Below are 27,416 nucleotides of genomic sequence, written 5' to 3' on the forward strand. Positions count from 1 at the left end.
GCCTCAGGTTCATAAAACAAAAAACAACAAAAGATGAAACAAAAACAATGGCAAAATATAAAAATATAGAACGTATCCAAGGCAAAAACATCTCCTCTGAAAATTCCCAAAGCACCCTGCTTATCTTCTACAGACCATCACTATTCCTCCTTTAACAAATTAGTGTTATCTGTCTGAAAAACTCAAGTACAAATCAAGGGCATGTTCTGGCATGAAATGTTGAGATTTTGAAATCTTCTCTATAAAGTGAATCATTTATGGCGTGGAATAACCAGTCTGTTTCTGTGGAAATTTCTCATAAAAATGATATCACATCTCTTTATCTGTTTTCTGTAAATCAGACAGATAAGATCAGTTTCTCTGTTTCAGGTCCTACGTTTCAACCCTTTGCTTGGGCTTAAAAACAGCTTCAAAAAATATATTTGTAATTTCTGTTTCACAGATGATTAGCAAATAGGAACACATCGATAATGTTACGTTTGTTTTTCGGTGTTTAATTTTAATTAATGTTGACAATGTTTTCTGTTTTTTTATTATGTTATATGGCTTAATTTTTGCACAACAACATTTCTATTCTAAGATTTAAAAGTATTGAGCACAATATTTCTGTAACCGGAGCTTAGAAAGTCACTTTTGAAATAACTGCACATGCGCAACATCAGTCTACCCTCTCTTCTGCCATTATGTGACATATATAGACTCAAAGCCTTGCTATATTCTCCAAAACTTGCAACTTTTAACTACCTTTTTAAGTATCCAGTGAGAGCAGTGAACTACAAAGAGTACCGTAGTTAAAACTGAAGCTCACTGGATACACTGGCATTAGAAGTGCTCATGTGCAGCAAGATGAAACAAGCACACCACAAAGAACTTGAATACGAAAGATCTATACCTTTAGTCTAAAACTGTGTATTTCTATTTTTTTCTTCTTCTTTTCCTCTTTCACTTCTGAAAAAAAACATTGTTTAAGTGTTGGAAAACCTCTAAGAAATACTTACACTGTCATTAGTATCAGTTGAAAGTGTCACAAACTTTTTTTTTTTTAAGTTGTTGGGTTGAATTTTTTTTTTTAAACAGGTCTGCTAACACCCTGTCTTCATTGTTTTATTGAAATTTCCCTGGATTAAGAATGAACAGAACAATACAGCATTTAGTCACCCTTTAACTAACATAAATGAAATGAAAACAATCCAACAATTGATCCATAAGCAACTGCATATCATTCTTAAATATGGATTCATTTACAGGCAAACAAAGGCAGGGTCGGCATATTGTAGCCATGCTCACAGAGGGAAAACAGTACAAAGCTGAGCATTTAACAGCATGACAGAAGCTTTCAGGCATCCCTCCCAGCAAAGTGCTGAGGATTTGTTTCTATGTTTCTTGTCTTAACAGAAGTTAGGCAAAGATGTATGAATCACTCTGGGGTTTCATCTCTTTTCTGTTCATAGATGATAGTGTCAAGTGATCACTGGGCCTTGAATGCAAGTCATCTTTGTGGAGGGGTTTTCTGGAGGCTCATTTCTGTTTTTCTCATTTTTTGTTTTTTTTTTTGTCTTTGCTGCAGAAACCTTGATGGACACTCGAGTGGCCACCGCAGAACTAGGCTGGACAGCATATCCAAACTCTGGGGTAAGTTGGCAACTGCCAACACATGTTTTGCTATCATTATCCTCTTTTCAGGATAAAGTAACTTGATAGTCCCATGCATAACTTAACAACTCAGATCCACAGGCAGAAAGGCAAGTAGCCACAAAAATAGGTAGGTTGGGGGTATAAACTTAAGTAGTTCCCAATGTAGCTCCCATTAAGGTATAATTTTCTCTGTGTCCCAGTTTATAATGACTTAATAATATAATGGGTCTATATAAGCCACAGCACACAGTACCTAAGTCCCTGTTAATGGAAGCTGGGGGATACTGTAGCCATAATGATACTGTAATGATACATTTATGCAGTGGAGTGGAGGTATTAGAGTGAAACTGGAAGGAGGAGCTTTGACGATGGAAATGCTCTAGGGTTTAAAGATTTAAATGGAACTATTTTCACCACGTCAGTATTTTAGCTGTGAAGGGGGTCAGAGATTAAAGAAAGATTGAAGTATCCAGAATGCAAATAATAGTCCCTTATTTATTTTCATCAACTAAATAAACAGTTAAAAGGATTGCGCCCCATTACACCCACTGAACTAAGGATAGTTTAAGACGTAATTTCAGCAATGTAATCCAATAACCCAATAAAAGGCTCCATAGCCCAGCATTGGTTTAAATAGCAGGAACTACTCAGGATAGACAATGACTGTTTCCTGCATTTTCTGGTTCTTTAGGTTTTTATGAAGCATTTTATAACTGTGTAAAGAGACCCTTTATTGGTGCTAAACCAGATGAACAGAGCTTTGACTTTGTTTAAGGACTGACAAGTGTGGCAGCCCAGATTTTTAGTATTATTGTTTGCATCCCTCAAGGAGTACTGAGACAGCTTGTTTAATAAAATAAAGTATGTGTGTGTGTATTTGTGTTTATGTAGGCATTTCCCTCTGCCAAATCTTTAAGCTTTAATCTTGCATGGTGTTGGTTTTTATTCTGATAATTCAAGGGATTGTTGGCCTGAATGTTATTGTTGGACTTTTTTACTATTCATTAGAACAACTCTTTTTTCAATGGGGAAATCTTTTCCTACATATAATTAAAAAAAATTGTAATTCATGTTGATTTTGGTTCACATCAATATCGTCATACACAGACTTGAGCATATACAAAGTCCTTAAAAATGTTTGGCTCGTACCATAGCAAGTTGGAATTGGTAGAGTTAATTTAAATTGGTTGGTTTCTAATCAGCTAACACACATGTATCCTCATGCATTCATCAGATTAGATATCAAGGCTTCTGGATTTCCATATAATAAGCTTAATGTTAACCTCCTATGCTCATGAAAAACAGGTTTTAGTTTGAGTTTTAAGTTATTCAGGGTTTCTGATGGTTGTCAGAGTGCCTTGTGGTGCCTGTCTTCGGCAGCCTTGTTTCTCTCAGTGATCCTCAGGGAAGCTGTGCCTGCAATGTAACTTCCCACCATCAGTGTGTGTGTGAATGAATGAATGATTAAATTTAATGTAAAGCACTTTGGAGTTCCCTGACTTGAAAAGGTGCGATATAAATACAGGCATTTTACCATTATCCACATGTGTAATAGATTTTTTTATAATAGTATCCCAGAAAAGAGATGGTACTGTATATATATATATATATATATATATATATATATATATATATATATATATAGCTAAATGTACTATTCCCTTTTAAAACTTCCAGTGGTGCTTATGAACACTTGCAATTCTGATCATCCCTAGAAATGGCTCTGGAAATGAGGACTTAAACGCAACTTTCATAGCACGGTTTATCAACGACACCTGGAGAAATTAACAAGACCTGCAGTGCTAGTTTTATTAATTTCTAATACGGATTAAATTTGATTATGTTCTAAAATCACAAAGATTGGAAAATGTATAACTAACTCATATTTGAAGGCTTCATTTTAAATGGATGAGCATATCCAATGTTCCAATTCCTGGATAGTTATAGATAGATTATAAAACAATGTAACACTGAAAATTGTCAGTTTTAATGTTTAGAAAATTTTTGATAAGATTGTACCCCTATATGAAGGTCAAATATTTTGTGTTGCCTTTGAAGTTGCCTTTTTTGATTTAAAATTCCTGTGTACCAGATGTATTTAAATGCAGCATACCCAATAATTATGAAGGACATATTAGCAGTCCTAATGCATACACAATGCATACAGACCCTGAAACACAGACATGTTAAATGTAAAAAAAATCAAAGGTGACAAATGGTTTCTGCTCAAAAAAATAACAAACAGAATTACTTTGGGTATTGCTCTTAACTGTATAGAGTTTTTTTCTATTTGATGATCATTGCGCATTATGCTTGTTGAATATGTATTTGATGTAATCCTTCTACTCTAAGTGTTTAAACAAGAGTTGCTTTTCCTCATACTAACCACAAAAATTAACTTGCCACACTGGAAAGTAAAAATGAAAGTAGTGAACCCTAATTTTCATTTTGTAGTTTACTGCTTAAAAAAACTTTAGTTATACATTATTGAAATATTACATGCATGTATTTTGTCCAATTGAGGGGGAAAATGAAATTGTTTGATTTTAATTTTAGTTTTACCTTATTTGTTGGGTCGTGTGGTGATGCTATATCACTTTTACCTGAGATGTCCTTAAAGAAGGACATCTTTTTTCAATCAATTAGTTTTTTATTCTTCCATGGTTAAATACCTTTTATCCAGATGAATCTTTGCTGAAATCTACTGAGAAGAGGCAGCTATAGAGTCTAAACTGATGTCTGTTCACGAAGCCTCCAGGCACACAGAACCTCTTGTCTTTGTTGAGCACAGGCCTTTTTTAAGCTGCTTCTGTTGCAAAGGTTCAGAACTGCTGTAGGGAGAACACACGTTTGCTGTTCACTTGTAAAAAGAGTCTGAGAATAGCACAGTGTATAACTTTGTTGCCACATTTAGCTCAAAGATACAGTTGCACTTATGACTTGACTTTAAGTTGTGAGCATGGAAGCCTCAAATGTAGGGCTTTTAATATATTAATTATACTTACTATTAACTAGGTGAAAATTATATGTCCATTTGACGTGGATATTTTAAGGTGTTGTGCTGAAAGTTATACAATGTATTTTAATTAAAGATGAAAACCCATTAGCTTTGTGCAAGTAATCCTGATTGACATTGGATAACAGTACTCTTTCTGTAAATAAAGTGTTTGTCAGTAGTCATTGCAAAATTTAATAGAACAATTTGAAGGTCAAAGTTTTAAACAAAAAATAGTATAAAAACACTGCACATTAACTGATATGAGATCCATATTTCAAATGACTGCACTGACTGTTTTTGGTCCATAACCTCAGGTGGGGGGGGTGTTGGTCCCTTGCACTTTTTACTGTCCAAAAACAATGTTACACTGGAGTACAAAGACTTTTGTTCGAGCACTAGGACCATGCGGGAAACTGCAGCTCAAGCTTAAGCCCATTTCCCTGAGTTTAGACCACCTGATTGGCCCACCATCTTTACTTGTGTGATTAGCTGTCACCGCCTCCTCCTGAAAAGCTCATTTTACAAACATCTGATACGCCAGGATTATTATGCATTAATTAGAAAAAAAACCCCAAAGGAATAACATTGCATGTACATCGATAGAAGTTCAAAAACAGTGGTTTTGCATGATACAGGCTTTTTAAATAATAATGAATATTGTTTGTGAAATTGTGTTTACCCATAAGAAGGCAATAAACATAACTTAAATAAGCTTGTATTTCTATATTAAAACTGTGGCGGCTATATGGTTCTTACATCATTTTAAGTTAGAAGTTGTAATTTCTTATTCTGCATGAGGAAAATCATTACAATTAACAAAAATATAGGCTTAGAAAACACTGTATTGGTGTAATTGATGTGCTTAACATTGTGAATTGATTTACTGAAATAAAATGAGCTTTTCAATATTCTAATTTGTTAAATATTAATGTGTATTTGAGCCCATATGCGTTATTCCTTTTCTCTGTAAACGATAATGAATTATGGTTTAAAAGAAATGTAATTTAGTGCATTCACTTAAAAAAAAAAAAAAAATACTATATCAGTTATGAGGGGAATTTTAAATAAAAACTATTATAAGAATTATGAGTGACTGTAAAGTCATTCTATCCTGGAAAAAGAATAGTTTAAGTAGATTATTTTGACATTCGTGACCATGATGAATGTAAACGTCTGATCTCAACTGTTCTAATAAATCTTACAGGTCTACATTGGATTATTGTTGCACAAAAACTAATTATGTAATAAAGACAACTTATCAATGCTAAAAAAATAAAATAAAAAAACTAAACCCACAGACCCCATGTCTTTGAGCTGCAGTTGCATTTCTTGTTTAATCCAGTGGTTGGTTTAGTTTCCTATGTGAACCTCTATAAACCTTGGTGAATTTCTCACACATACACAGCATAATGCCATATGCAATGCACTTTCAGTTAGTATGATTTTCTGTGTGTTTCAGTCCATTGTGTATAATGTGTGTCTTTTATAAGCTTTCAAGCAAGAGTTTTTGTTAAGTGTTTTAGTGTTTTTTGCGCTGAGCTGAATGTTTGTTGTGAAGGACTCCAGATGTGGCGTTATTAATTCTGGTAGTGAAAACATGAGGACAGGGTCACCTGTATGAATATATGATGGACTGGCAGCAGCATTTGAACACTGACACATTAGCATCTGCATGAAATGCATAGAGATCCAAGCATGGACACATCTGTTCAACAAACAATATGCTTTTCTTCTACTTTTTTTGTTATTTATTTGGCTAAAACTGTTTCTGGCTGTGTGAGGGCTTCATTGTCCCGTCCTTTACTTTTAGTTTTTTTTTTTTTTTTTTTTTTTTTTGTCTAACCTTCATTGTTAAAAGTCCCCTCGTTCTTGCCTTGCTGCTCCACACCCTGCCCCTCACCCTCTGCTATTCACTTAGCTGTATGATTAATAAAATATGGAGTCTCAGAATGGAAAATGTCCTCTGACCTTGCTGTGCAGCCACATGACAAAGGGGACATAAATGGCTTTCATGCACAAAGTGTTTTTCTCCACAATGCTCCAAAAGGCTTCTCTCAGATTTTTTTTTACAAAATGTATTTTATAATACCAGTAAAGAAAATATTTAAACTAGTAAAAAAATAATAATAATCCAGTAGATGTGTGTTATTAATTTGCATTTGGAAACCTCTCCCTTCTTAAACTTAATTTATGGCTTTCAGTGTTAAGTATACAGTAGGCCACAGTGCTGGTGTGACTAAAAGATCTACAAATATAGATCTGAAACTGCTGACTGAGACCATCTTTGAACTGTGATGTTTAAGACTTTTGGTTGGATTGAGATATAAATTTCAGCAGGGGATATTTACACATTCAGTAAATTAGATTTTGATCCAAAATTTATCATTATTTTTCAGTGTGTATATTGTATAAAAGAAGAGCTCAAACTCAAGTAACAAAACTTTAACTGCCTTTTGGAAAGTTTTTTTTTGCTCACAGTGCTACTAATCTCATTCCCCGTCTCGTTAAATATGACAAATTTCCCCATCCATATAACTACAGTATGATCTAGAAACCAATGTCTTTCACAGTGGCTATGATGTGTTCAGGGCGATACATAGTTTCCCAACACAAACAGATTTTTATGTGTAGCATAGTCTCCACTTGTGTTTTCATTAAACACAAGTGGAGATTTTTATTTTTTTCATATGAACAGAGCCGCCTTTTAATGTCTCCAATCCTGTCCTTGGTCTTTATACTTTCTATTCATTTTAGTGTATCTATCAGCCATTTTAAAACTCACGATTTCTCAAGGCACATAATAAAAACTCAAACAGACAGATTCTGTCAATATCAAAAAATGCAGTCAAGATCAATTTTTAAAAATTGTTAAAAAAAAGTTTTTTTTCCGCTCTGATTGACAGCTTGACCAGCTGAATCACAGAGTGGGAAACCTCAGTAGCATTTTTTACAATGATGCCAGGTGCTAAAGGTAGACATTAGCTGACTATATATATATATATAATATAATATAATATAATATAATATAATAAGTTTTATAGTGTAGCAGTACATGCAGTTTGTTTTCAATTGACAACAGCACTTTTCATTGGATAAGGGCAACAGTGGCGTCGGATGTAGGAGTTTGCCCTGTAATCGAAGGGTTGACGGTTCAAGCCCCGCTCTGACTTTCATTGTCGTTGTGTCCTTGGGCAAGACACTTTACCTGCATTGTCTACTGATGGTGGTCAGAGGGCCCGGTGGCGCCAGTGTACGGCAGCCCCACTTCTGTAAGTGAGCCCCAGGGCAGCTGTGGCTACAATGTAGCTTGCCACCATCAGTGTGTGAGTGTGTGCGTGAATGGGTGAATGAATGTAGTGTAAAGCGCTTTGGTCAAGTCTTCTGACTTGAATAAAGGCGCTATGTAAATACATGCCATTTACCATAACGTCATGTTTTACGGCACTTATTACGTCAAACATCATGGCAGACTAGCATGTATACGGCTAGTACTAGTTTGTGCGATTGAAACTCATCTACGGTTATTTCTGATGTCAGTTTTGCAGAGTTTTATGATCTAACAAAGGAAGACTCAGACAGAAAAACTCACGCTTTTGTGCAAACTGTGCCCTCTGGAACTTATCAAATATGTCGGTAAATCAGGTATGTCCACTTTAAATTTAAAGCAGCACATTTAGTTAAAGAATCTGAGCTATCTTGGGAAATACCTGCTACTTACTGAGGAACGTAAGAAATAATTTTTGATACAGATCTTTCAACATAACCTGAAAGTACCTGTATTTTTGTGAAGTAATGTGTAATTTGGCTAGATAAAGGCTTCACTGCACATCAAGTGCCTTGACTGCATTGATCATTTTCCATTTCTTTTTATATACTATGATCACACATTTAAAGGGTGAAATGTGAGGTTCTGTTGTGTAGGATTGTGCCTTAATTTACCAAATGAACTTGAACTAGTTCATTTATAGGTTTGTTACACTAGTTCATTTTTTTTGACAAAGTGAACTTTGAACGTGAGCTAGTTAATTTTCATCTTTGTGAACTAAACTTTGAGCTCGTTCTTTTTAATTATGGAGCTGCACAACAATAAATAATTAAGGAAAAAAATGATAAAAATCCTCTGTGGCTCTGAGACTGAAGTTTTCATAATGAGGTATGTCTTGAAACCAGTAACCTGTCCATGCCTACTCTGGATAAATCTCTCATACTGAGCAAGCATCTGGCGACAATGGGAAGGGAAACTCCCCTTTAATATACGGTACACAACCTGGTTGAGTATGGATGGTTAGCTCCAATTAACAACTAGGGGTCTGAAAAAAAAAACTGAACAGACACACAAGTAAAGAATCACTTACCTCATGTATGAAAGAGAAAATAAAGTTTATGGTGGTAGTAGATCATTTATCGAAGCAAATAACCTCTAAAACACTTTTCAAATCAAAGAATGAAAGAGAGCACATACTGTAGTTATTTGCAGTAAAAGTTCAGCTAAGAGCTACTTTATGTCAAGAATACAGATGGGGTCCATCTGTGGCAGGGTATCATCTATTGCTGGTTATTAACTGTTTTTAATTTTTTCTTTAACAAACCTATATTTTATTTTCTGTATTCTAATGTAGGGTTAAAAGAGTAAAAGGGGCTGAAGGAAATGCAAACCAAAGCCTCTGAATTTTTTATTTTCCATCCACTTCCCAATTATGTGCTACTATGTATTGGTCAATCAGATAAAATAATAGATTTCTGTAAAAATGTCTTCTGTAACGTGACAAAAAGATGAAGAAGTTCAAGCAGTGTGCATACTTTTGCAAAGGAAGTGTACATGAAGAAAAGTGATGATACTTGAAGCATTTAATGAATTCTCTTACGCTTCAGATGTCATGTTTGCACTGAACTGCTACAGACTTCACTACACAGCTGAGTGACTTGACAGAGAAAGTAAATGGTGCTTGGAGAACAAAAAAAGACCTAAATATACAGTATAGCACATCCAGTTTGCAAATTTCACTGTTGAAATCTCAAAAAGAAATGACAGGGTAGGAATTTAAACCAATTGTCAAACAATATGCTATAGCATGAATATAAATATGTGTATGTGTAGGTTTTGTAATTTATTTATATTAGTTTCTTATAAATTATTTTTTCTATGAATTTCAAAAAAAGAGAAAATTAAAAGAGTTGCAACTTTTAAAAATTAATTTATTCTTTAGGGCTGCTGGAGTCCTTGGAAGTGCAACTTTCTTATTTTGAATTCCAAGCACTGTCCTGAAAGAAGATCCACTGCTCTACAGTTTTGGGGAGCTAACTGCTCCCTAAGGGAGGGGTTAAGTGTAGAGGACAATTTTCATTGGAAAGTAGAGTTGCAATGGAAAATAAAATAAAATGTGTTATTTATTGCTGCAGAATATACCTTTTGGTTCAGAATTGCCAGCCAAAGACTATCACTCTCTATCTAGCCACCTCTCTGTACTGTAAGCTTTTTGCAGATGCCTTTGCAGCAGAAGTAGGGTTGTTAACCATCCTCATATCTTAGCTCAATAAAACTGACAATTGAAGTTTCTCTTATATGTCACTGTTAGATAAACTTTGTCAGTACTGATTCATAATATGGTAAGAAGTGGCAAGGAAATCAGATTACTGAACAATTCAATACTTATATTAGTACTTTAGCTTATCATACTTTTGTGGGGCTTATATAGTGTTATCTAATTTCCTGCTTGGAGTTTCACCATAATCTTGTTGTCTCATGTGCAAGATGTAAACACAGACACTTTACCGAGAGAACAATAAGAAAGATGACACGTTAAGGTTATGCACTGCCAGCATTCAGGGAGGAAACTATATGGTGTTAGAAAGTTAATACAAACTAGGGGACAAAAAGGAAATCCAGTCTTATACCAAAGCACTACTGCATCATATATGCACATCTGGTTATTATTTATATGCTGAGCTCGTCCATCCTTACTTGTGCTCTGAAATAATAAACAAGGAAATTATATTAAGATAAAATATTAATTTGTTTTGAGTGTTTACATTTTTCCTACAAGTTTTAAGCATGCATTAAACTTGAGTCAGAAAAGCCTAAAAGTTTTCTAATATGAGAGGATTTATGAGATTATGAGAAAGAAGAGTAAGGAAACGGTACAGAATGAGAAAGAAGAATAAGAAAAAAACATGACACTGACATATGGGAGGAAATTTCAAAGTGCAGAAAAACATTTTTAGGGGAGGATTGCAAGTCAGTGCAAAAAGAGAGGTTGCAAGATCAACTATATTCTAAAGAAATGTCAGAATACAAGCCAGCAGCACACAGTGATGTCAGTATGAAGGTAAGCTCTCACTAGCCACTGTGACTCTGGTAGGTCACAGAGTTAAGGTGAAGCCTTGGGGGCAAGAATTTTCGAAGGTTAAGTAGTTAGAGGTTAGCAGTGACAGCAAAAATGCAAGCAGTGCTGTTTAGCCAGGAGAAATGCAGCAGGGTACTTGTTTCCTATATAACACCAGGTAATGGTGGAAAAGATGAAGAGGAGTTTGAAGTGTCAGAATGATGGATTTGGAAATTGATTTGTATAGAAACATGTAAAATAGGAAAACCATATTAAACCCGCATTATATGGTCAGAGGAGAAAAATAAAATTGACGTTATTATTTTAGTCTCTGCTAAGGTAATGTGCCATTTACTGGAGCCATAGCCAAAGAATCAAACTAAATATTTAGAAATTACTTGCTAAACAAAATTTACTTTTTTATTCCTAAGTTTTATGAAACAACAGTTATGTAACCACTACCTATATTAGGTATTCTCTAGGAGCAATCACTGCCAGCTTGCAGTCGATGTAGGCTGTAAATAGTTTGATTAGAGCCTCAGGTTTGCTCAATATGATCATTCCATTTTATTGTTAGCAAACTGGCATTTTCTTGATTATCACTGGGTGTCACAAGTAGCAGCTTGAAAAAACAAAAATTTGTTGTTAAATGTATTCTTTCTTTTTGCAAAACAGTGAGTGAGCTACAGTTGCCGGGGCTGGGTGGAATACCCACAAGTTTACTCAAAACTGCAACTATTTTTAACATTTTTATTTGAGTAAAAGTAGAAAGAAGTATTCTGATGAATTACTTTAGTGAGACAAAATAAAAGAAACTGGTAAAAAGGCTACTCAAGTACTGAGTAATTATTGGTTCATAACTTTGATTAGTTGCTTAAAATGTGATTAGCCAGAGTTTTATAGTATATGCAAATTCTTGTGTTGCATAGTATAAAATGAAAAAAATAAATAAAATAAATTAGACATTTAAGCAGTTTATTTGAAGTCCAGGCGTAGTTCAAATCAAGACACTAAATTGCTTACCCTCATCCATAAGAAACTAATCTGCCTCTGATGCAAGCCAATCAGCTTTGAGCCGCACCTCCACGAAGGCAAACTAATTTTGACCCCGATTTAACCCACCTCCATCCCCTTCTCCACCATCGTAGCTAAGCTCCATCTGGCTTTTCCATAGTGCTTCTTCAACCTCGTCCCTATTAGAGTATAATACCTCCTGGACTGTTAATGCATTTCCCGTCACATCTCAACCGGTCCAGCAGAAGACAGCCATGTTGAGCCTGGTTCTGCCAGAGGTTTTTTTTTTTTTTTCCAAAAGTGTTTTTTTTTTCTCTCCGCTGTCCTGTCATGCTTGCTCATTATGCACAGGTTCATGCAAACCTCTGTTTATCCAAACTGGACATCTATCTTTCCGGGTCACTGCGTGAAGCAGTAGTATCAGCTCATGCAGTCTCCGGGATTTCACCAATACTGCTCAAGCAAATCGTCTCGTCAACCAGCCGTCTATGGACTGAACCAACTTTATCCCAGTTTCAGGCCTTTGGGGGAACATCCCTGTTCTCATGCACCTGCTAATGCATATTAAAGAAAAATTCAGAGCTGATATTTCCTCCTGAGGTCTGAGTGACATAGTCTTAAAATAATCGTATTAATACAATTCTTTTAATTGTGTTTTCTTTCTGTGTGAGTTTTTCAAATTGAAATGAGTTTAAATGATAAACATTTATTTTTCAATTTTAAAGTAAAAAAACTGTTATTGCTTTATATCTTTTAATTTTGCTTAGAGAAATAATCAAAGCATGATACATGTTTCTGTTTTGACTGCTTGAGGTGTTTGGGCAATAAATTTGACCTTTCTGGGCTTTGCGTAATACTAGATTAAGTTGAGTGAAAATTGTAGCTTTGATTGAATGTTTAGCTTTGTTGTCTTGCTGGATTTCCTAAACTGTATTTCAGCCTCCAGCATTATTTATTTAGGTTTTTATTTTCGCCTTGACCACCTTTCCTGTCCCAGCTGAACAAATGAATCCCCACAGCATGATGCTTCCACCATCATCAGTCCACGTTATTGTGTTCAGGGTGATGTAAGGTTTTAATGCCGCCACATATTGCATTGTGAATGTGGTGCAAAAATATTGGTCTCATTTTAGTAAGACACCTGTTTAAACAAGTTTGCTGTGTCTCAAATCCTAGTTGTGACAGACTGCAAACGGGGCCACTTTATTCAGAATTTACTTATTTTACCTAAATACGTGCTTTTTAAATTTTGAGGATTTAGAGAAAACTGGAGTAGTCTTAAAAACATTTTAACTAAACTTTTTTGCAAAACCTATTATCTTCTTTCATAATTATGTCCATGTAATTTATTAAACCCAGAACAACCTGAGATTGCCTTATACATTTATGGCATACATGTTAAAAAAAACCAAAAAAACCCAAAGGCAGTCTTTGTTGTCTATCAATCAAATATTTAGGCATTGGGCGTAGAAGCAATAATGAGTGGGCCCTGCCTGCCTGCCCCCAGTGGACCCAATGTTTCCCAGAGCTACTGTAGACCAGTTCAAGACAGGTGTCACTCAGCAACTGAACCCTGCCAAAGAGCACGGACAGATCCATAACACCCATATTACCATCTGCTGGTCAAACTCAATATGTCTCAATTATTCATGCTGTGAAAGACAGGGACTCCAGGGGCAGGATGGTACACAGAAGGAATAATGTGACCTAACAAAAAGGAAAAAGTGCAGAAGGCAGATTGGTAAGAGGATGGAACTCATTGATTGTAAATCTGATTAAACAGGAAAAAAAATGGCAATACAATAGAAATATAGCATTACGGCATTGTTGATCGAATTTATAAAAATGGAACATGTCATTCACCCAAGGATATTCTTTTCTGTAACTGAAATAAAAATAAAAAAATAAAAAAATAAATAAATAAATAAATAAAAAATATATATATATATATATATATATATATATATATATATATATGATTTTAAATAAATAGGATGAAAAATTAAAGACAACCAACTAGGATAGTTACTGACGCAAAAAATGGCTAAATCTGTTATTTGTCATACTGCCTATGGCCTACTTATGGTGTATGCCTCATGTCTTGTTAATTTCTAACCTTTTATGCAAGTATGGATTTTTGCTGATCACTACATGATTTGTCTGATTTGCTGTTGTGCATCAATGACACTAGTGGTGGCTCATAGGATGCAAAGAAATACCAAAGGCACAGGTAAACTGAGGAAACTGCAGAGGGAAATGGTGCATGGAAAAAAAGAAAAGGCTGATATATTGTTGATAATGAGGGTCAGAAACGAAACATGGAAAAAATAAAAGAAACAAAGAATAAGGAAGCTGGTGCTCAGAATAGAGGTGAACTCTGAACTGATGTAGAATGAGCTGAAAGAGGATGAGAGGAGAGGAATGATAGTAAGCCAGAGATAACCTCCTTGCAGGGAGCAGGTAAGAAGAAGGTCTTCAGTATGTGTACCGTAATGCCTTAATATGCACATACTGTACATGCATGCATACAAAAAACATACTTTGATGATATCTGCTGTCATAAATGTGAATTAGTCTACCCAGACATTAAAACATTTTCACAGATTATTATTTATTTATTTATTTTTTCAACCTATTTTGACGTCTTTAGAGAGGAATCACATTTGGAGCACAATAAGGGCCATGCATGTTCATTCTGATAGAGAGACAGATATCAGATTGGGATGGATACACAAGACCTGTATCCTACTACCTCCCTGATGTGTGAGGCTGATGGAAGAGCAGAGACGGAGAGCTGAATTTGAGCTGAACTCATTCTTGGAAGCATTCGCCCAGCATGCCTGTTAGACTGTTATGACAACAAACCCCTGATATTTGTTTCCTCTGCATGGTTGCACTCATTTTAAATCCACTTATATTCATTCTATGTTTTTTATTGCAAAACATCAATATTGTCTGGGAGAGGTGTGCAGATAGTGAATGAGTAACACTTTCAAATTTGTCACATCATTTAAAAATCACTTTTTTTTGTGATTGATAGCTGTATAGGCAGATTTTCCCTCTGCAGCTTTATCAGAGACAGTTAAAATATGTTGTGCTCCTCACAACTTGCTTATTTTATTCAATTAAATCCCCCAAAAAAACAACCACTGTTATGCACCTACACACTGAATACACTCAAGTATTTTGAAGAAAATCAGCTAAACTTTTGACCCAATATTTCCTAGGCCACCACATAGAACTTCTCAGAAACTCCACTTGTAACTTGAAGGGTTCCTCACTGAATGCGTCATGTAATGTAGATTACCGTTTTACTGCAGTCTAATCTCCCCCTAGAGCTCACATAGTAGTAGAACAAATATGACACTGATCAGACATATTTTGTGGTTCCCTGATGAGGGATTTAATGTAAAGGGTTGAATGTGACCTTGTCTCAATTCAATTCAAGTCAATTCAATTCAATTCAATTCAAAGCATGTCTCAAGGCACTTTACGGAGATAATTCAACCAGATCATACAGTCAGATTGGTTCAAACTTTTCTATCTAAGGAAAACCAGCTGATTGCATCAACTCATTGACTCAAGGCAATCCCTCGCACCAAGCATGCTTGTAGAGACAGTGGAGAGGAAAAACTCCCTTTTAACAGGAAGAACCCTCCAGCAGAACCAGGCTCAGTGTGAGTAGCCATCTGCAAGGTGGACTGGGATTCAAGGCAACAGAAGCAGAGATAAAGAAAGAAGTAGAGATACAAAAGGCAGCTGTCAATCAGCTCCACAGGTGGCCCCATATAAGAAACACGCAGCCAGGCAGACGAGCTCGGGGCTAGCTCCCATGTCAGAGAGAGCACATACAGTTAGTCACAGTCAGAGAACAAGGACTACACTAAAAAACAGGCCAAGCTCCAACATCTATTAACAAAGGTGTTGATGGAAGCAGCACAGCTGATATTTCTCACCAGGATGGTGTCACAGCCAAATGGAGACAGACCAGAAGAAGCTACTATGAGAAAACACACAGAGAGAATAATGCTAGATATTGAACTAACAAATACTGCAGAATGGGCAACTAGGAGATAGAATGAAGAAGAATGATGAAGCACTTCACTTTAGATCTTAATGTCCACAAATCATGACAGAAAGTGGGGAAATTTTGAATGGCTACTACTGTAACTACAGATATAGTTCAGGATAACCTGAGCTACTCTAACTATAAGCTTTATCAAAAAGGAAAGATTTAAGCCTTACCTTAAAAGTACAAGGCAGGGTGTCTGCCTCTCAGAGTAAAACTGGTAGTTGGTCCCACAAGAGAGGAGCCTGATAATTAAAAGATCTCCATCTCTAATTGTTAGAATTCTGGGGACCACTAGTAAACCTGCAGAATGAGAGTAAAGTGCTAAATTAGGATCATAAGGAACAATCGTATCTCTGATGTAAGATGGAGCTTGCCCATTTAAGGCTTTATATGTGAGAAGGAGGATTTTAAATTCTATTCTGGATTTAACAGGAAGCCAAGAAGAGAAGCCAGGATAGGAGAGATATGATCGCTCTTTTTAATTTTCATAAGAACTCTGGCTGCAGCATTTAGGCTTTTAACTACAGTTTGTGGACTTCGTGATAGTAAAGAATTACAATAGTCCAGCCTTGAAGTAACAAATGCATGGACTAGTTTCTCAGCATCACCCCTGGACAGGACATTTCTAATTTTTGCAATATTCTGCAAATGTGAAATGTGATTTAAAAGTCCTAAATTGCTTTTTACTGAGGAGAATACAAATGTCTCTCTCTCAATTTTATAAAACCTATTCATAATCACCCAGACCCTTAATGAAGACTTTAGTCTGAATAATACATGGGAAATTTTTTGATATTGCGTGTTTTGTTTAATTTTGTGTAATACAAACTTTTATTAAAGCAAAGACTTAATTAAATCCTGAAATCAAACAGGATAATAATACTTGGATGGTCTTTGGGTGCTTTAGTATCTGGACGATTTGGTGTTTTTGGTGGAACCTTGGATCTTCTTCTCTACCAGAACATTTTAAGGGCGAGAATAAGACCATACATTCAAATGCACTTGTGTTATGCAACAGGACAATGATCTAAAGCACACTATGAGCTGAAAAAACAGTGTTGATCTTTTTATCCTCTAGTTTGGCTGAGAAAAAAAAATAAGATTGATTCTTCTCTAAAGTGTTGTGGACGCAAGCTTTTTGGGGGTTTAGAAGCAGCCGCTCAGTTTATTAACAGAGACAACTTGGTTTGGATGGCAAGTTTTCCTCTAACAAACTAAATCATCTGTTTAAAAAGTGCTTTTTTGATTTCACTTGGATGGTCTTTGGTGGTTATCTGTTACATATTCTTACATATATACATTTTGCTTCTCTACAAAGACATGAAACAATGCACCTTTGTCTTTCTACATTCAGCTTAAATAATAAATAGAATCAGTCTATGAAGTGTTTTAACCCAAGTCATTAACAGCTTATTGGTTTTATGTTCATTTGTCATAAAAACTTTAGATTTTTGCTATTTTACTAGCTGATAGCTAAGATGGGCGACCCAGTTCCAGTCAGTATTCAATTTCTCTATTCTCCGTTATATACCATAATTAGTCTTTATGATTTTTTTTTCTCTAATCCGGTTTTCTTTTTCTAGTTTTCATTTTCAAAATGCAATACCTAAAGGAACATATTGCTGCCCCAATTATTGATTTCTTTCCTGCAGGATTCCTCTTTCTTTTTTGACATTGGAGAATTCACTTGGATGTGGGAAGAATAAAGAGCCTTTTTTCAAGGAATAAATAAAAGAACAAAGTGATAGCTTTTGGAAAAATTCTCTTCTTAATTTAGTATTAATTTGGATGGGTATGAGCGAGTAGCTGGGGGGTGTGTCTGGCTCCTTGCTCATGAGTAGTTATGTTTGTGCCATGGTACCTGCTGTGGCTGTTTGAGAGGCCCTTAATACAGTAGATGGGTAAAACAGAAGAAAACATTTTTATCATTTTTTATTGTTCCAATTAAATTTCTTGCGACATATCAACTAATCTGTCCTTATTCTGTTGTATTTTGAACAGCAATTAAACCTAATTTGATTGCCTTTCTGTTTCCACAACAAACATCTCTGTTTGCACTAAAACATCCAGCAATGTCTGAATTCTGCCTGCAGTGATAATTAAACAAAATGCCAGTTTACTTCCTTTAGCCTATAATTTTAGAGAAAACTGTATGGAAGTCTGTATTCGAGGCTTTTGTTCACTAACTGTTCTTGAATAAAATTGACTGGTTTTAAAGATGGCTGGTTTCAAGCAGATGTTTCAGAATCAGAATTTCTCTGAGTAAAAATTATTTTAAATGATAACTTTGATGTGTATAACCATGTGTATTGCTCATTTTCTAAGCCTCTCTTTTTTATGGAAGAAGTATAATTTTTGAACAAAATAATCTTCCAATGGAAAAAAAAAACTCAAAAGTGCATTTTTTCAATTATAAACACATTTGGATCAAGATTTGAAAAAATATTTTAACTTCATAAACTCACAAATGTAAAAACAAAATAATTTGCGTTTATTTTTTAATGCAGAAATTCCCTAAATAAAGTTGGCTTCAATCAAACGTAATAATTAAATTGGGGCGTGATCAGGGAAATAGAGCTTTCATACTACTCATTTTTTTGTATCCAGCCAGATGGGCAGAACTCTACTTGGGCTCCGACAAACTGTGTGACTGTAATTATAGAGTTGCTTGGATCTGGCAGGACCTGGAGTGTTTCAGACATCACCATTTCCTCCCCATCCATCACATTCAGCCAGGCGTAACTAGGTCTCAGATGCCCCGCAAAATAATCATTCCCATGCAACAGCCCTGACAGCAGCATTCATTCAGTAACGCAGCTGATCAGAAATGATAATAGCAATCATGCCAGTGCATATTTTAGAGGATGCAGTCTGGTTTTGTTAGTGTGTGTGTGTATTTCTTACATCGTGAGGAACATTTTCCATAAATCATAGCATATCATAGGGACATACTGCTCCTCATGGGAACCAGTTCGTGGTCCTCATGGGTACAAATGCTGTATTAGGGTTGGAGCTATTTTTGGACTAAAGCGTGAATTGAGCTTAGTTTGGGGTTAGGGTTAGGTGTGAACCTGTAATGGTTAGGTTTAGGGTAAGGGTCAGAAATGGGTCTGAAATGAATGGAAGTCAAAGAAAATCCCGACAAGGATAGAGAAATGTGATGGTGTGCGTGTGTGTGTGTGTGTGTGTGGTCTTGTTTTACCTACAATGTGAGGGAAGTATTTTGTAAAATATCCTACATGCGAGGACTTACAGGTACATATGGGGACATTCAACTGGTCCCTAAATGGTAAAGTTCTGTTCTTTGAGTTGGGGTTAGGTTTAGGACTAAGGTGTGAATTCAGTTTAGGTTAGGATTAGGTACATCTTGGTAATAGTTAGGGTTAGGGTAAGGTTAAGGGTCTGGGTTAGGCCATATAAAATGAATGCAAGTCAATGAAATGTCCCCATATGTCATGAAAACAAAGCTGTGTGTGTGTGTGTGAGTGTAAATGTGAATTTACAAAAGACTGTAAGCATGTCTCCCAAAAAGTTTCTGAGGAAAGTTGAGTGAAAGAAGCAGCAGTTAGTGGACTAAAGAGTTGTTTTACAAAAGGTATCTGCTAACTTCAAGAAAGAGACCCAAAGGTTGAAATGCAAATATTCTCATTAAGTCACAGAGTTTCAAACCAGCCTTTAGAGAATAGATAGTGATCTGCCTTTTGATTACTGTCAGCCATGAGCTTTGCAAAAAAGAAAAAAGAAAAGACAGAGAAGCAGGAGCAAAGAGAGTTCAATTCTTATCTCATTTCATGTCCACCTTTAATCCACTGTCCTTCTGAGACCTTGTCCTTTTGAATTTTAAATGTGCATGTGGCACTTTTTCACACTTTTCTTTGTCTTTCCATAGAGGACTGCTAAAATGAAGATTTATTCATACCTTATAATATTATCTTGTTATATTATCTCATATCATTTAATATTAAAAATAAAAAACAATGATCGACTTTCTTGTTTTATCTGACCTGCGGCTGTTTTTCTTGGACACTCGAGTAAAGAGAAGGGCGGAGCTCACCCCCAATCACTACCAGGTGGTGAGTTGGCTCTAATGGTGGGAGAGGATGCTGGTCAGACCTGGTAGGCCCAAAGATATTGTGAGGGTTTGCTGGGAAGGTCTGGCAGAGTCCCCCGTTAGAAGGAGAGTTAAACACATTCCGAGGGCGGTTGGGGATATTGAGTCTGAGTGGACCGTGTTCCATGCCTCTATTGTTGAAGCCGCTAGTCATAGCTGTGGCTGCAAGTTTGTTGGTGCACGTTGCGATGGCAAACCCTCGAACACGCATGGTGGAAACCAGTGATGAGAGAAGCTGATAAGCTGAAGAAGGAGTCCTATTGGGCTTTTTTGACCTGTGGGACTCCAGAAACAGCTAATCTGTACTGGCATTCAAAGCTACAGGTGTCTTGAATGATCGCTGAGGCAAAAACTCGGGTGTAGAAAGAGTTCAGAGAGGCCATGGAGAAAGACTTTGACAGACTTCAAAGCGATTCTGGTCCACAATCCAGCATCTCAGGAGAGAAAGGCAGTGCAGGATCAGCAGGATCCTGGAGGATGCATGGGAGTTCGCCCAACCAGTCTACATGTGTTTTGTTGATCTGGAGAAGGCATTTGACAGTGTCTCATGGGGAGTCCTGTGGGGATAGGCCCTTTAATAAGGGCTGTTAGGTCTCGGACCGGTGTCAGAGCCTGGTAATCATTGTTGGCAGAAAGTCAGACTCATTCCCTATGAGGGTAAGACTCCGCCAAGGTTGCGCTTTGTCTCCGATTCTGTTAATAGCTTTTATGGAAAGAATTTCTACTGAGGGGATCTGTTTTGGTGGCCTTAGGATCACTTCTCTGTTTTTCTCAGATGATGTGGTTCTATTGGTTTCATCAGGGCGTGATCTACAGCTCTCACTGGAGTGGTTTGCAGCTGAGGGTGAAGCGACCGGGAGGAGGATCCAAATCCAAGAAATTAGAAAATTTGAAATTTACCATTGAACAAAATTATATAACCGGTTACATCACCTGAAATGGTCACACATTTACCTCCATCCCTTTGTTGGAGACATCGGAGCCTCTAGTTTCCAATGATGCTGGCCATTAGGGGGTATGGCTAGAAATGTACCTGCTGTTGCATTACTCCCACAAAGTCAGATATGTCAAGTGGAATTTTAAATCTCATTTTATTTGTTTACATAGCTTTGAGACAAAAAGTATTTGTGAAAAAAATATTTTGGAATTTTTTTTAGAAATTTTAAAAAGGCATGTAGATGAAAAAACGTATGACTATGTTTTTACCGTTTCTATAACTGGATCAACATCAGCAGGTGTCAGCTGGGCCCAGTACCCGGGCCTGCCAGGCTCAAGGGGTTAAAGGCAGATGGTGAGTCACATTCAGGAGCATTACTGCATCTAACTGGTAAGAAGAGTAACAGCTTCATCAGGGGTTGTAGATCTGTACTCATAAATGTAGAATTTGTTCTCATATATGTGTGATTCATACTCATGAAGTTGTGATTTATACTTGTGTTGTTACAAAGCTGTAACTTTGCATCTTGCATGTATACCTTCTTAATTTTTCAAAAAAGTAAAAAAAAAAGAAACCACTGGACTTTGTCTTCTTAACTTTTATTTTCACACATAAAGACCTGATGACACATTTATCTATAGAGTTGACAACAAGGAACAAGTACAAATCTTAATTTTTTTTCAGGTTATTGACTTATTTATAAATTTAGACATCTACGCAAATATATTTTTATCGACAGTCATCTTACCCCAAACTACAATATGTAAATTACACACTGCGGTTGTAAAATAAAAACATGTAAAAACAATATTAAGGCAATAAAAACATTTCTGTAACAATCGTCAAACAATTAATCAGTGATAATTCCTCTTATTTTACAATATGACTCAAACACAACTGTAGGAGCTTCAAAAGTCTATATGAGTAAAAAACTGTTATATAAATTAAGTCCATCAGTACATTTACATACATAAATGTAGATGTAATATGATAAAAGCCAGTAACTAGTTGATAAAGCACTGAGTCCAGGTATACTTTAGTGAGCACACTGAAAAAAGACAGTTTTTCCTATTTATATTCTTTTGAAGGCTGAGGTCAGAGTTGTAAACTACATCAAGGAACATAGTCTGTGCAGTAGTTGGCCATTTTTTATGCTCAATATATCTCTTTTCATAGGGTCTGCTGTAAAAGCCCATCATTGCTCTGGCAGTGTTGCTTGCCAATTCAACAAACATTTTCTAGACACTCTTGTACTATTCAGAATGGCATTTCACAGACCTTTGCTAGCATAGGGGCTTTGAATGTGGAAATAGTCTGAGCTGCTCATCTGTGATCAGTTTGCTCGGGCATGTTACTGAATTAACTGGTGCTGACGGATTTGAAAAGAAGTCCTGGAGTGCGACTCCACTGAGCTTCAGACAGCAGACAAGAGGTTAAAGATCAGCCAAGTAGATGCATGGCTATTCAGGCTTCCCTGTCGAGTGAATTAGCTGGGACTGAATGATAAGCTGAAAGTTGTCAAGCCCTGTCTATATGTTTGTGTAGTTAAGCTACAAACAGACAATTCTTGACTTCTTGTTTTGGCTTGCTTTACAACTAAGAATAGATTTACAATTTAAGTTGTATTCCTCCTTCAGTAGTACTCTCTGTGTACAATACAAAGTGGATCCACATAAACAAAGCTGTTGGAGTTTTTTTTTCAAAATAAATTTTTTTATTTAGCCATTCCAAGATGTGGTTTCACTAGACTGATTCTAACCATTGTCTGGGAATATATACAAGTTAAGCTTGAGTTTAAATCAAATATATAACAGGACACAATCTGCTCTCTTCTCCGGGAGAGATGAGAATTTTATAGCTCTTTAATTTACATTACCTAATCTAGATCCTGATGCTGTTATGACACCACTTTTCAAAATCATTGTTATATTCAACTTCTCCTACAGACTGGTGCTGCTGGAATTAAAAAAAATTCTAATGGTACCACCATCGTTACTGTCATGCTTGATGGTGCTTGGCACGGAATCCAGTGTTCATTGGTTTGAATGTTTTATCTTGCTCCATACAGAGTTTTTTTGTTAATTAGGTCAAACAGCTCAGTTTGTGTCTTTCTATGTTCTAAATAGTCAGTTCTACCAGCTGTGACCGGGCACATGCAGATCTTCAGCTCATCAATAGATAATGAAATCTTTTGTAACTTGACCTCTGCAAACTATGCTGTTCATTTAAGTTAATTTAAATGATAAATTTCAATGACAACATCATTTGAAATGCTGTACATTGGAAAAATACTATGAATAGTACATTGCAGTGGCAGAAAGATAACATACTGTAAATAAACAAAGGTGATGAAAATGAATAGCTGAAATAAGTGATTATATAAAGGAAAATTAAAAAAGAACAGGAAACTGAACTTATTGTTACTTTAGATAGGCCACTCTAAAAATACACATTTTAAATCTAGATTTAATGCAACTAAGGTTTTCAGAACTTTTACAGCCTTGGATTTTATTTCGGATTAGTGAAGCATAACGAAAAGCTACTTCTCCATGTTTGGTTCTGGTTCTGGGTATGCAGTGTAGATTTGATCCAGATGACCTGAGAGTTCTACACACATGAGACTCTTTAATGTATTTTGGTGCTAAGCCATTCATTGATTTGTAGACTAACAGAAGTATTTTAAAGGCTATTTTATCCAGTGTAACGACTTCAGAACTGGGGTGATGTGCTGCATTTTCTTTGGTTTGGTGAGGAGCAGAAGCATTCCAGATCAGCTGCAGGTGTCTCATCACCTTTTTAAATTCTACTTCCTCAGTGGATTTCAGTTGGGATATCTTTGTGAGGAAACTCTTCCTGTGCCAACTACCTGCATATGTCTGTCTTGTATCTAGCTGCATGTGGTAGGAAAATCTTTGCTTTTGTTTCTCTGTGTTATCTGTTCAATGTCATAGCTATTAAAATATCATATCCACAGGAAATTAATCCTGAGTTCAAGCACCACACCCATAGACTGACACTCTGGGTCCCTGAGCAAAGACCCTTAAACTCACACTGCTCCCCAGGCGCCACACAATTGCAGCCCACTGCTCCCCAAAGGGATGAGTTAAATGCAGAAAGTTAATTTCGCTGCTCTGTACTTGTGACAGAGTAATGACAATAAAATGCTGGAAAAGGAAAAAAATAAAGGAAATGAAGGAACACCTTGATATTGAGACCTCCAACTTTGTTCAGCAGATAACTGAAAACCTGCTTCACTACTACTTTTTTTGGCAATGTCATCCAGGGCTCTACAGTGTCTGACAAGATTTTGATGGCTCGGGCACAGTTAATTGTTTATTAGAATAATCTTAGGAGTGTTGGTAACGTTACTTTAAAGTATGTCCCGTCAGCCAGTTGTATGCTTGTATCTCAGCTGCTGCTCTGACATATAAGATCCCTCTACCCCACAACAGAGAGTGCATTTATGGAAAGTCGCTTTTTGCATTATCAATATTTGAAAAGTAATGTTAGATTACTCCATTACTAAAAATATAACTGTTACTAAAGCCGTTACACTCTACACTGGACAGATAACATATTACTGTTAAAATTAGAAGATTTTTTTTCTGATTTTTTCAAAAGTATTTAAACCCATGCATGTCCCAATATTAGGGTTATTGGCCTGATTATTCACCCTCACTCTGGCAGCTTAGGAAAACACTGTTGAGAATAAGGATGGTCGTCATACTTTATATTGTTCTCAGGAGATAGATAATCTTCTTGCTTTTCACAAAATTCAGTTTTGACGAGTGATACTATCATTTGAAGTGGGCTCATACCTTAAAGGTTGTTTCGAAAACAACTTTCTGTCAAGGTTTAGACTTAGACAACTTTTTTTTTTTTTATAGTGAAGAGGTCTCCCTTTTTAGGGGGAAACAGGGGCATTTTTCCATAATTCTGTCCATTGTAATTTATCTCATTGCAAGAACTTCCTTAATGTATTAGCCTGGTAACAAAAACATGTAAGGGTGGGCTGGGGTTTTTTATAAGCCTTGTCTTTGCTGGCTGAGTTGCTGAGCTGGCTGTTCCTCTGTGCAATCACATGCAGAGTTGAATTATCATTGTGATACTTATTAACCTACACCTTCACTTGCCTGTCATTATTTGGGCTCACAGGCACTTGTGTTATTGCCATACTCAGTATTAATCTCAGCATTCACTTCTAGTCAGTGGATGTTCTTCTCCAAAAATACCAATTTCTGTAAAAGGTTTGTCAGATTCCTGTGTGGTAAAGGGAGGCATCTTGTGCTGATTACCTGGGATCTACTTATCCTTCTTTCTGGTTCAATTAAAACAATTATGTTGATGTCCTTTAGAAATAAAAAAAAATATATTCCTTTGGAGTCACTTATTTAGTTTTAGTAGCAATTTTTGTAATTTTGGCTAAGATATAACAACTAGAGGGTAAACGTATATAAGTAAGAAATGAGCAGGGAAGAGAAGCTTCTTAGCAGGAAAATAGGTGGAAGTCAAATATGTTATTTTTAGTTATTGACGGTAACTGAAATAGATCATTATGAGGGGTGTCATTTCTCAGGCAGATTGAGAGAGTAAGTCAGTAAAGGTAAGAAGAAAAAATATCTGATTGAAAGGTAATTTTTTTTCTTACCTTATCTCTTCCATTACTCCACCCTCATTTCTCTATCACAGCTCGCTGTCACTGGTCATTAACACAACATTAAGTAATAGCTCTGTCACCTCCCTGCTACTTAATGCCTATAAAAGAAAGTTGCTATGGTGATACACATACACACACAGAATGCCCACATTAAGCAACAAAGGGGCTGAACAAAAGTGTCTTGTGTGCATTTGTTAGAATTAGAGTTATTAGAGCAAGGGCACTGATTACTTTCAGTTGGCTTACATAATTAGCATTTCCTGTCGGTATTGTCAGGTTTTTCATCAGCAAAACTTGCTTAATTTCACGTACAAACATAAAGTGCAGACATTTTCAAATGGGTTTTTAGGCTTGCCTTATTGGCAAAGTTCGCAAACTTTTGGTGCGTTATTTTTCCTAGAAAAGCACTAATTTGCTATTAATACAAAAATGTATTAAGTAAAAGGTTTGACAAAATTTGGTTTGAGATGATCCATATAGACTTGACAAAGTAAGATGTTTGGAGAACAATAACTAATAGACAGCTGCATGGAAACCATTCTCTCTGTGTCCATCAATATCCTCTACAATGATTCTAAGAGGATGTTTAACTACTTTTAGCCTCTGAATCAGAAATCTGGTATTTCAAGCAAATGGTTCCCTGCGATTTTTTCTCTGCATTACAGAACTTTTGTTTTCGGGTTTTGTACCCATTCCAAACCAATTTTGTTATGTGTTTAGCTTTAACTGTGCTGTGCAAAGTCTCCTCCATCACTGTGAAAACCTCACCTTTACTCTTCCAAACATGCTTTCTAACTCTGTTGCCAAATTACCCACTCTTTTTTTTCTTCCATATTTCCATAAAACCTTTATCTATATGGTCTTGTAATTGTACAAAGTTCTAAACCTCAGTCATGTTTTAAGTTTCTTATTTTGGAAGAGGGCCTTTTCCTTGGTCGGATGTTCAGTTCTTTCAGATTAGGATAGACTTGGGTCTTTGTGGTTAAGTCATGCCTAAACATTCTGGAAAACTCCCATTCTTCTGAGAGAGGCTGTTTAAGTCTGGTCCTGGAAATGTTTACACAACTGAACTATCAGAAACAAAATTGCATCTGAAATGGATAAAACAGGCCAGCATTGAGCTTTTAGCACAATCCCAATTTCAAAGCATGTCAAAATGTGTGACTAATGATTGAAACTTAAGTAATTTGTCTTAAATATTATGGGGTTTTGTTGCAGATTATGTTACACTTGATCATGATGAAATAGGGTACTGTACACTAAGCATTGATAGTGTTTAGACTGTCTTATTTGAGCCTAAACGGAATTCCTGCACCAGGCGTGATTAGCCTGTTGGGGAGTTGAGGAGAATGAAATAGTGTGGTAAGAAAATGTGCAACAGGGATATCTTGAGTCTTACTGTAGATGATTTTCCAGCAAGTTCCACACAAAAGCAAGGGGAGGCCTCAGAGGGAGTGTTTGGGATTGGTTTGATGCCTGGAGTCAGGCATCAAGAGTCACTTTGTTTAGCTCTATCTTAAAAGTAGGCTACAAATGTTGCATTCCTTATTTCAAGTGACTCTAATGGTTCAAAATCCTCTTTTCAGATGAAAGTAAAGTTTGCAAATAATTTGAAAACAGAGGTTCCAGAATATGGAGGAAGAGTGGAAAGCCACAGAATCCATATTGC

At 36.1% G+C, this 27,416-nt stretch overlaps 1 protein-coding gene across 2 annotated transcripts in view; it reads left to right on the plus strand.

Moving 5' to 3' along the window:
* The window catches only part of ephb1 (EPH receptor B1), a 223,440-nt gene that overhangs the window by 71,107 nt on the left and 124,917 nt on the right, over positions 1 to 27,416 (plus strand). For both annotated transcript variants that reach the window (XM_015373231.1, XM_015373230.1), the window contains exon 2: positions 1,568 to 1,632. In XM_015373231.1, coding sequence (XP_015228717.1) covers positions 1,568 to 1,632 — 65 coding nt within the window. The remainder of the gene's footprint in view (positions 1 to 1,567; positions 1,633 to 27,416) is intronic.

This window comes from Cyprinodon variegatus, unplaced genomic scaffold, assembly GCF_000732505.1.
Source record: "Cyprinodon variegatus isolate N-32 unplaced genomic scaffold, C_variegatus-1.0 Scaffold83, whole genome shotgun sequence".
In the NCBI taxonomy this organism is placed as follows: Eukaryota; Metazoa; Chordata; class Actinopteri; order Cyprinodontiformes; family Cyprinodontidae; genus Cyprinodon; species Cyprinodon variegatus.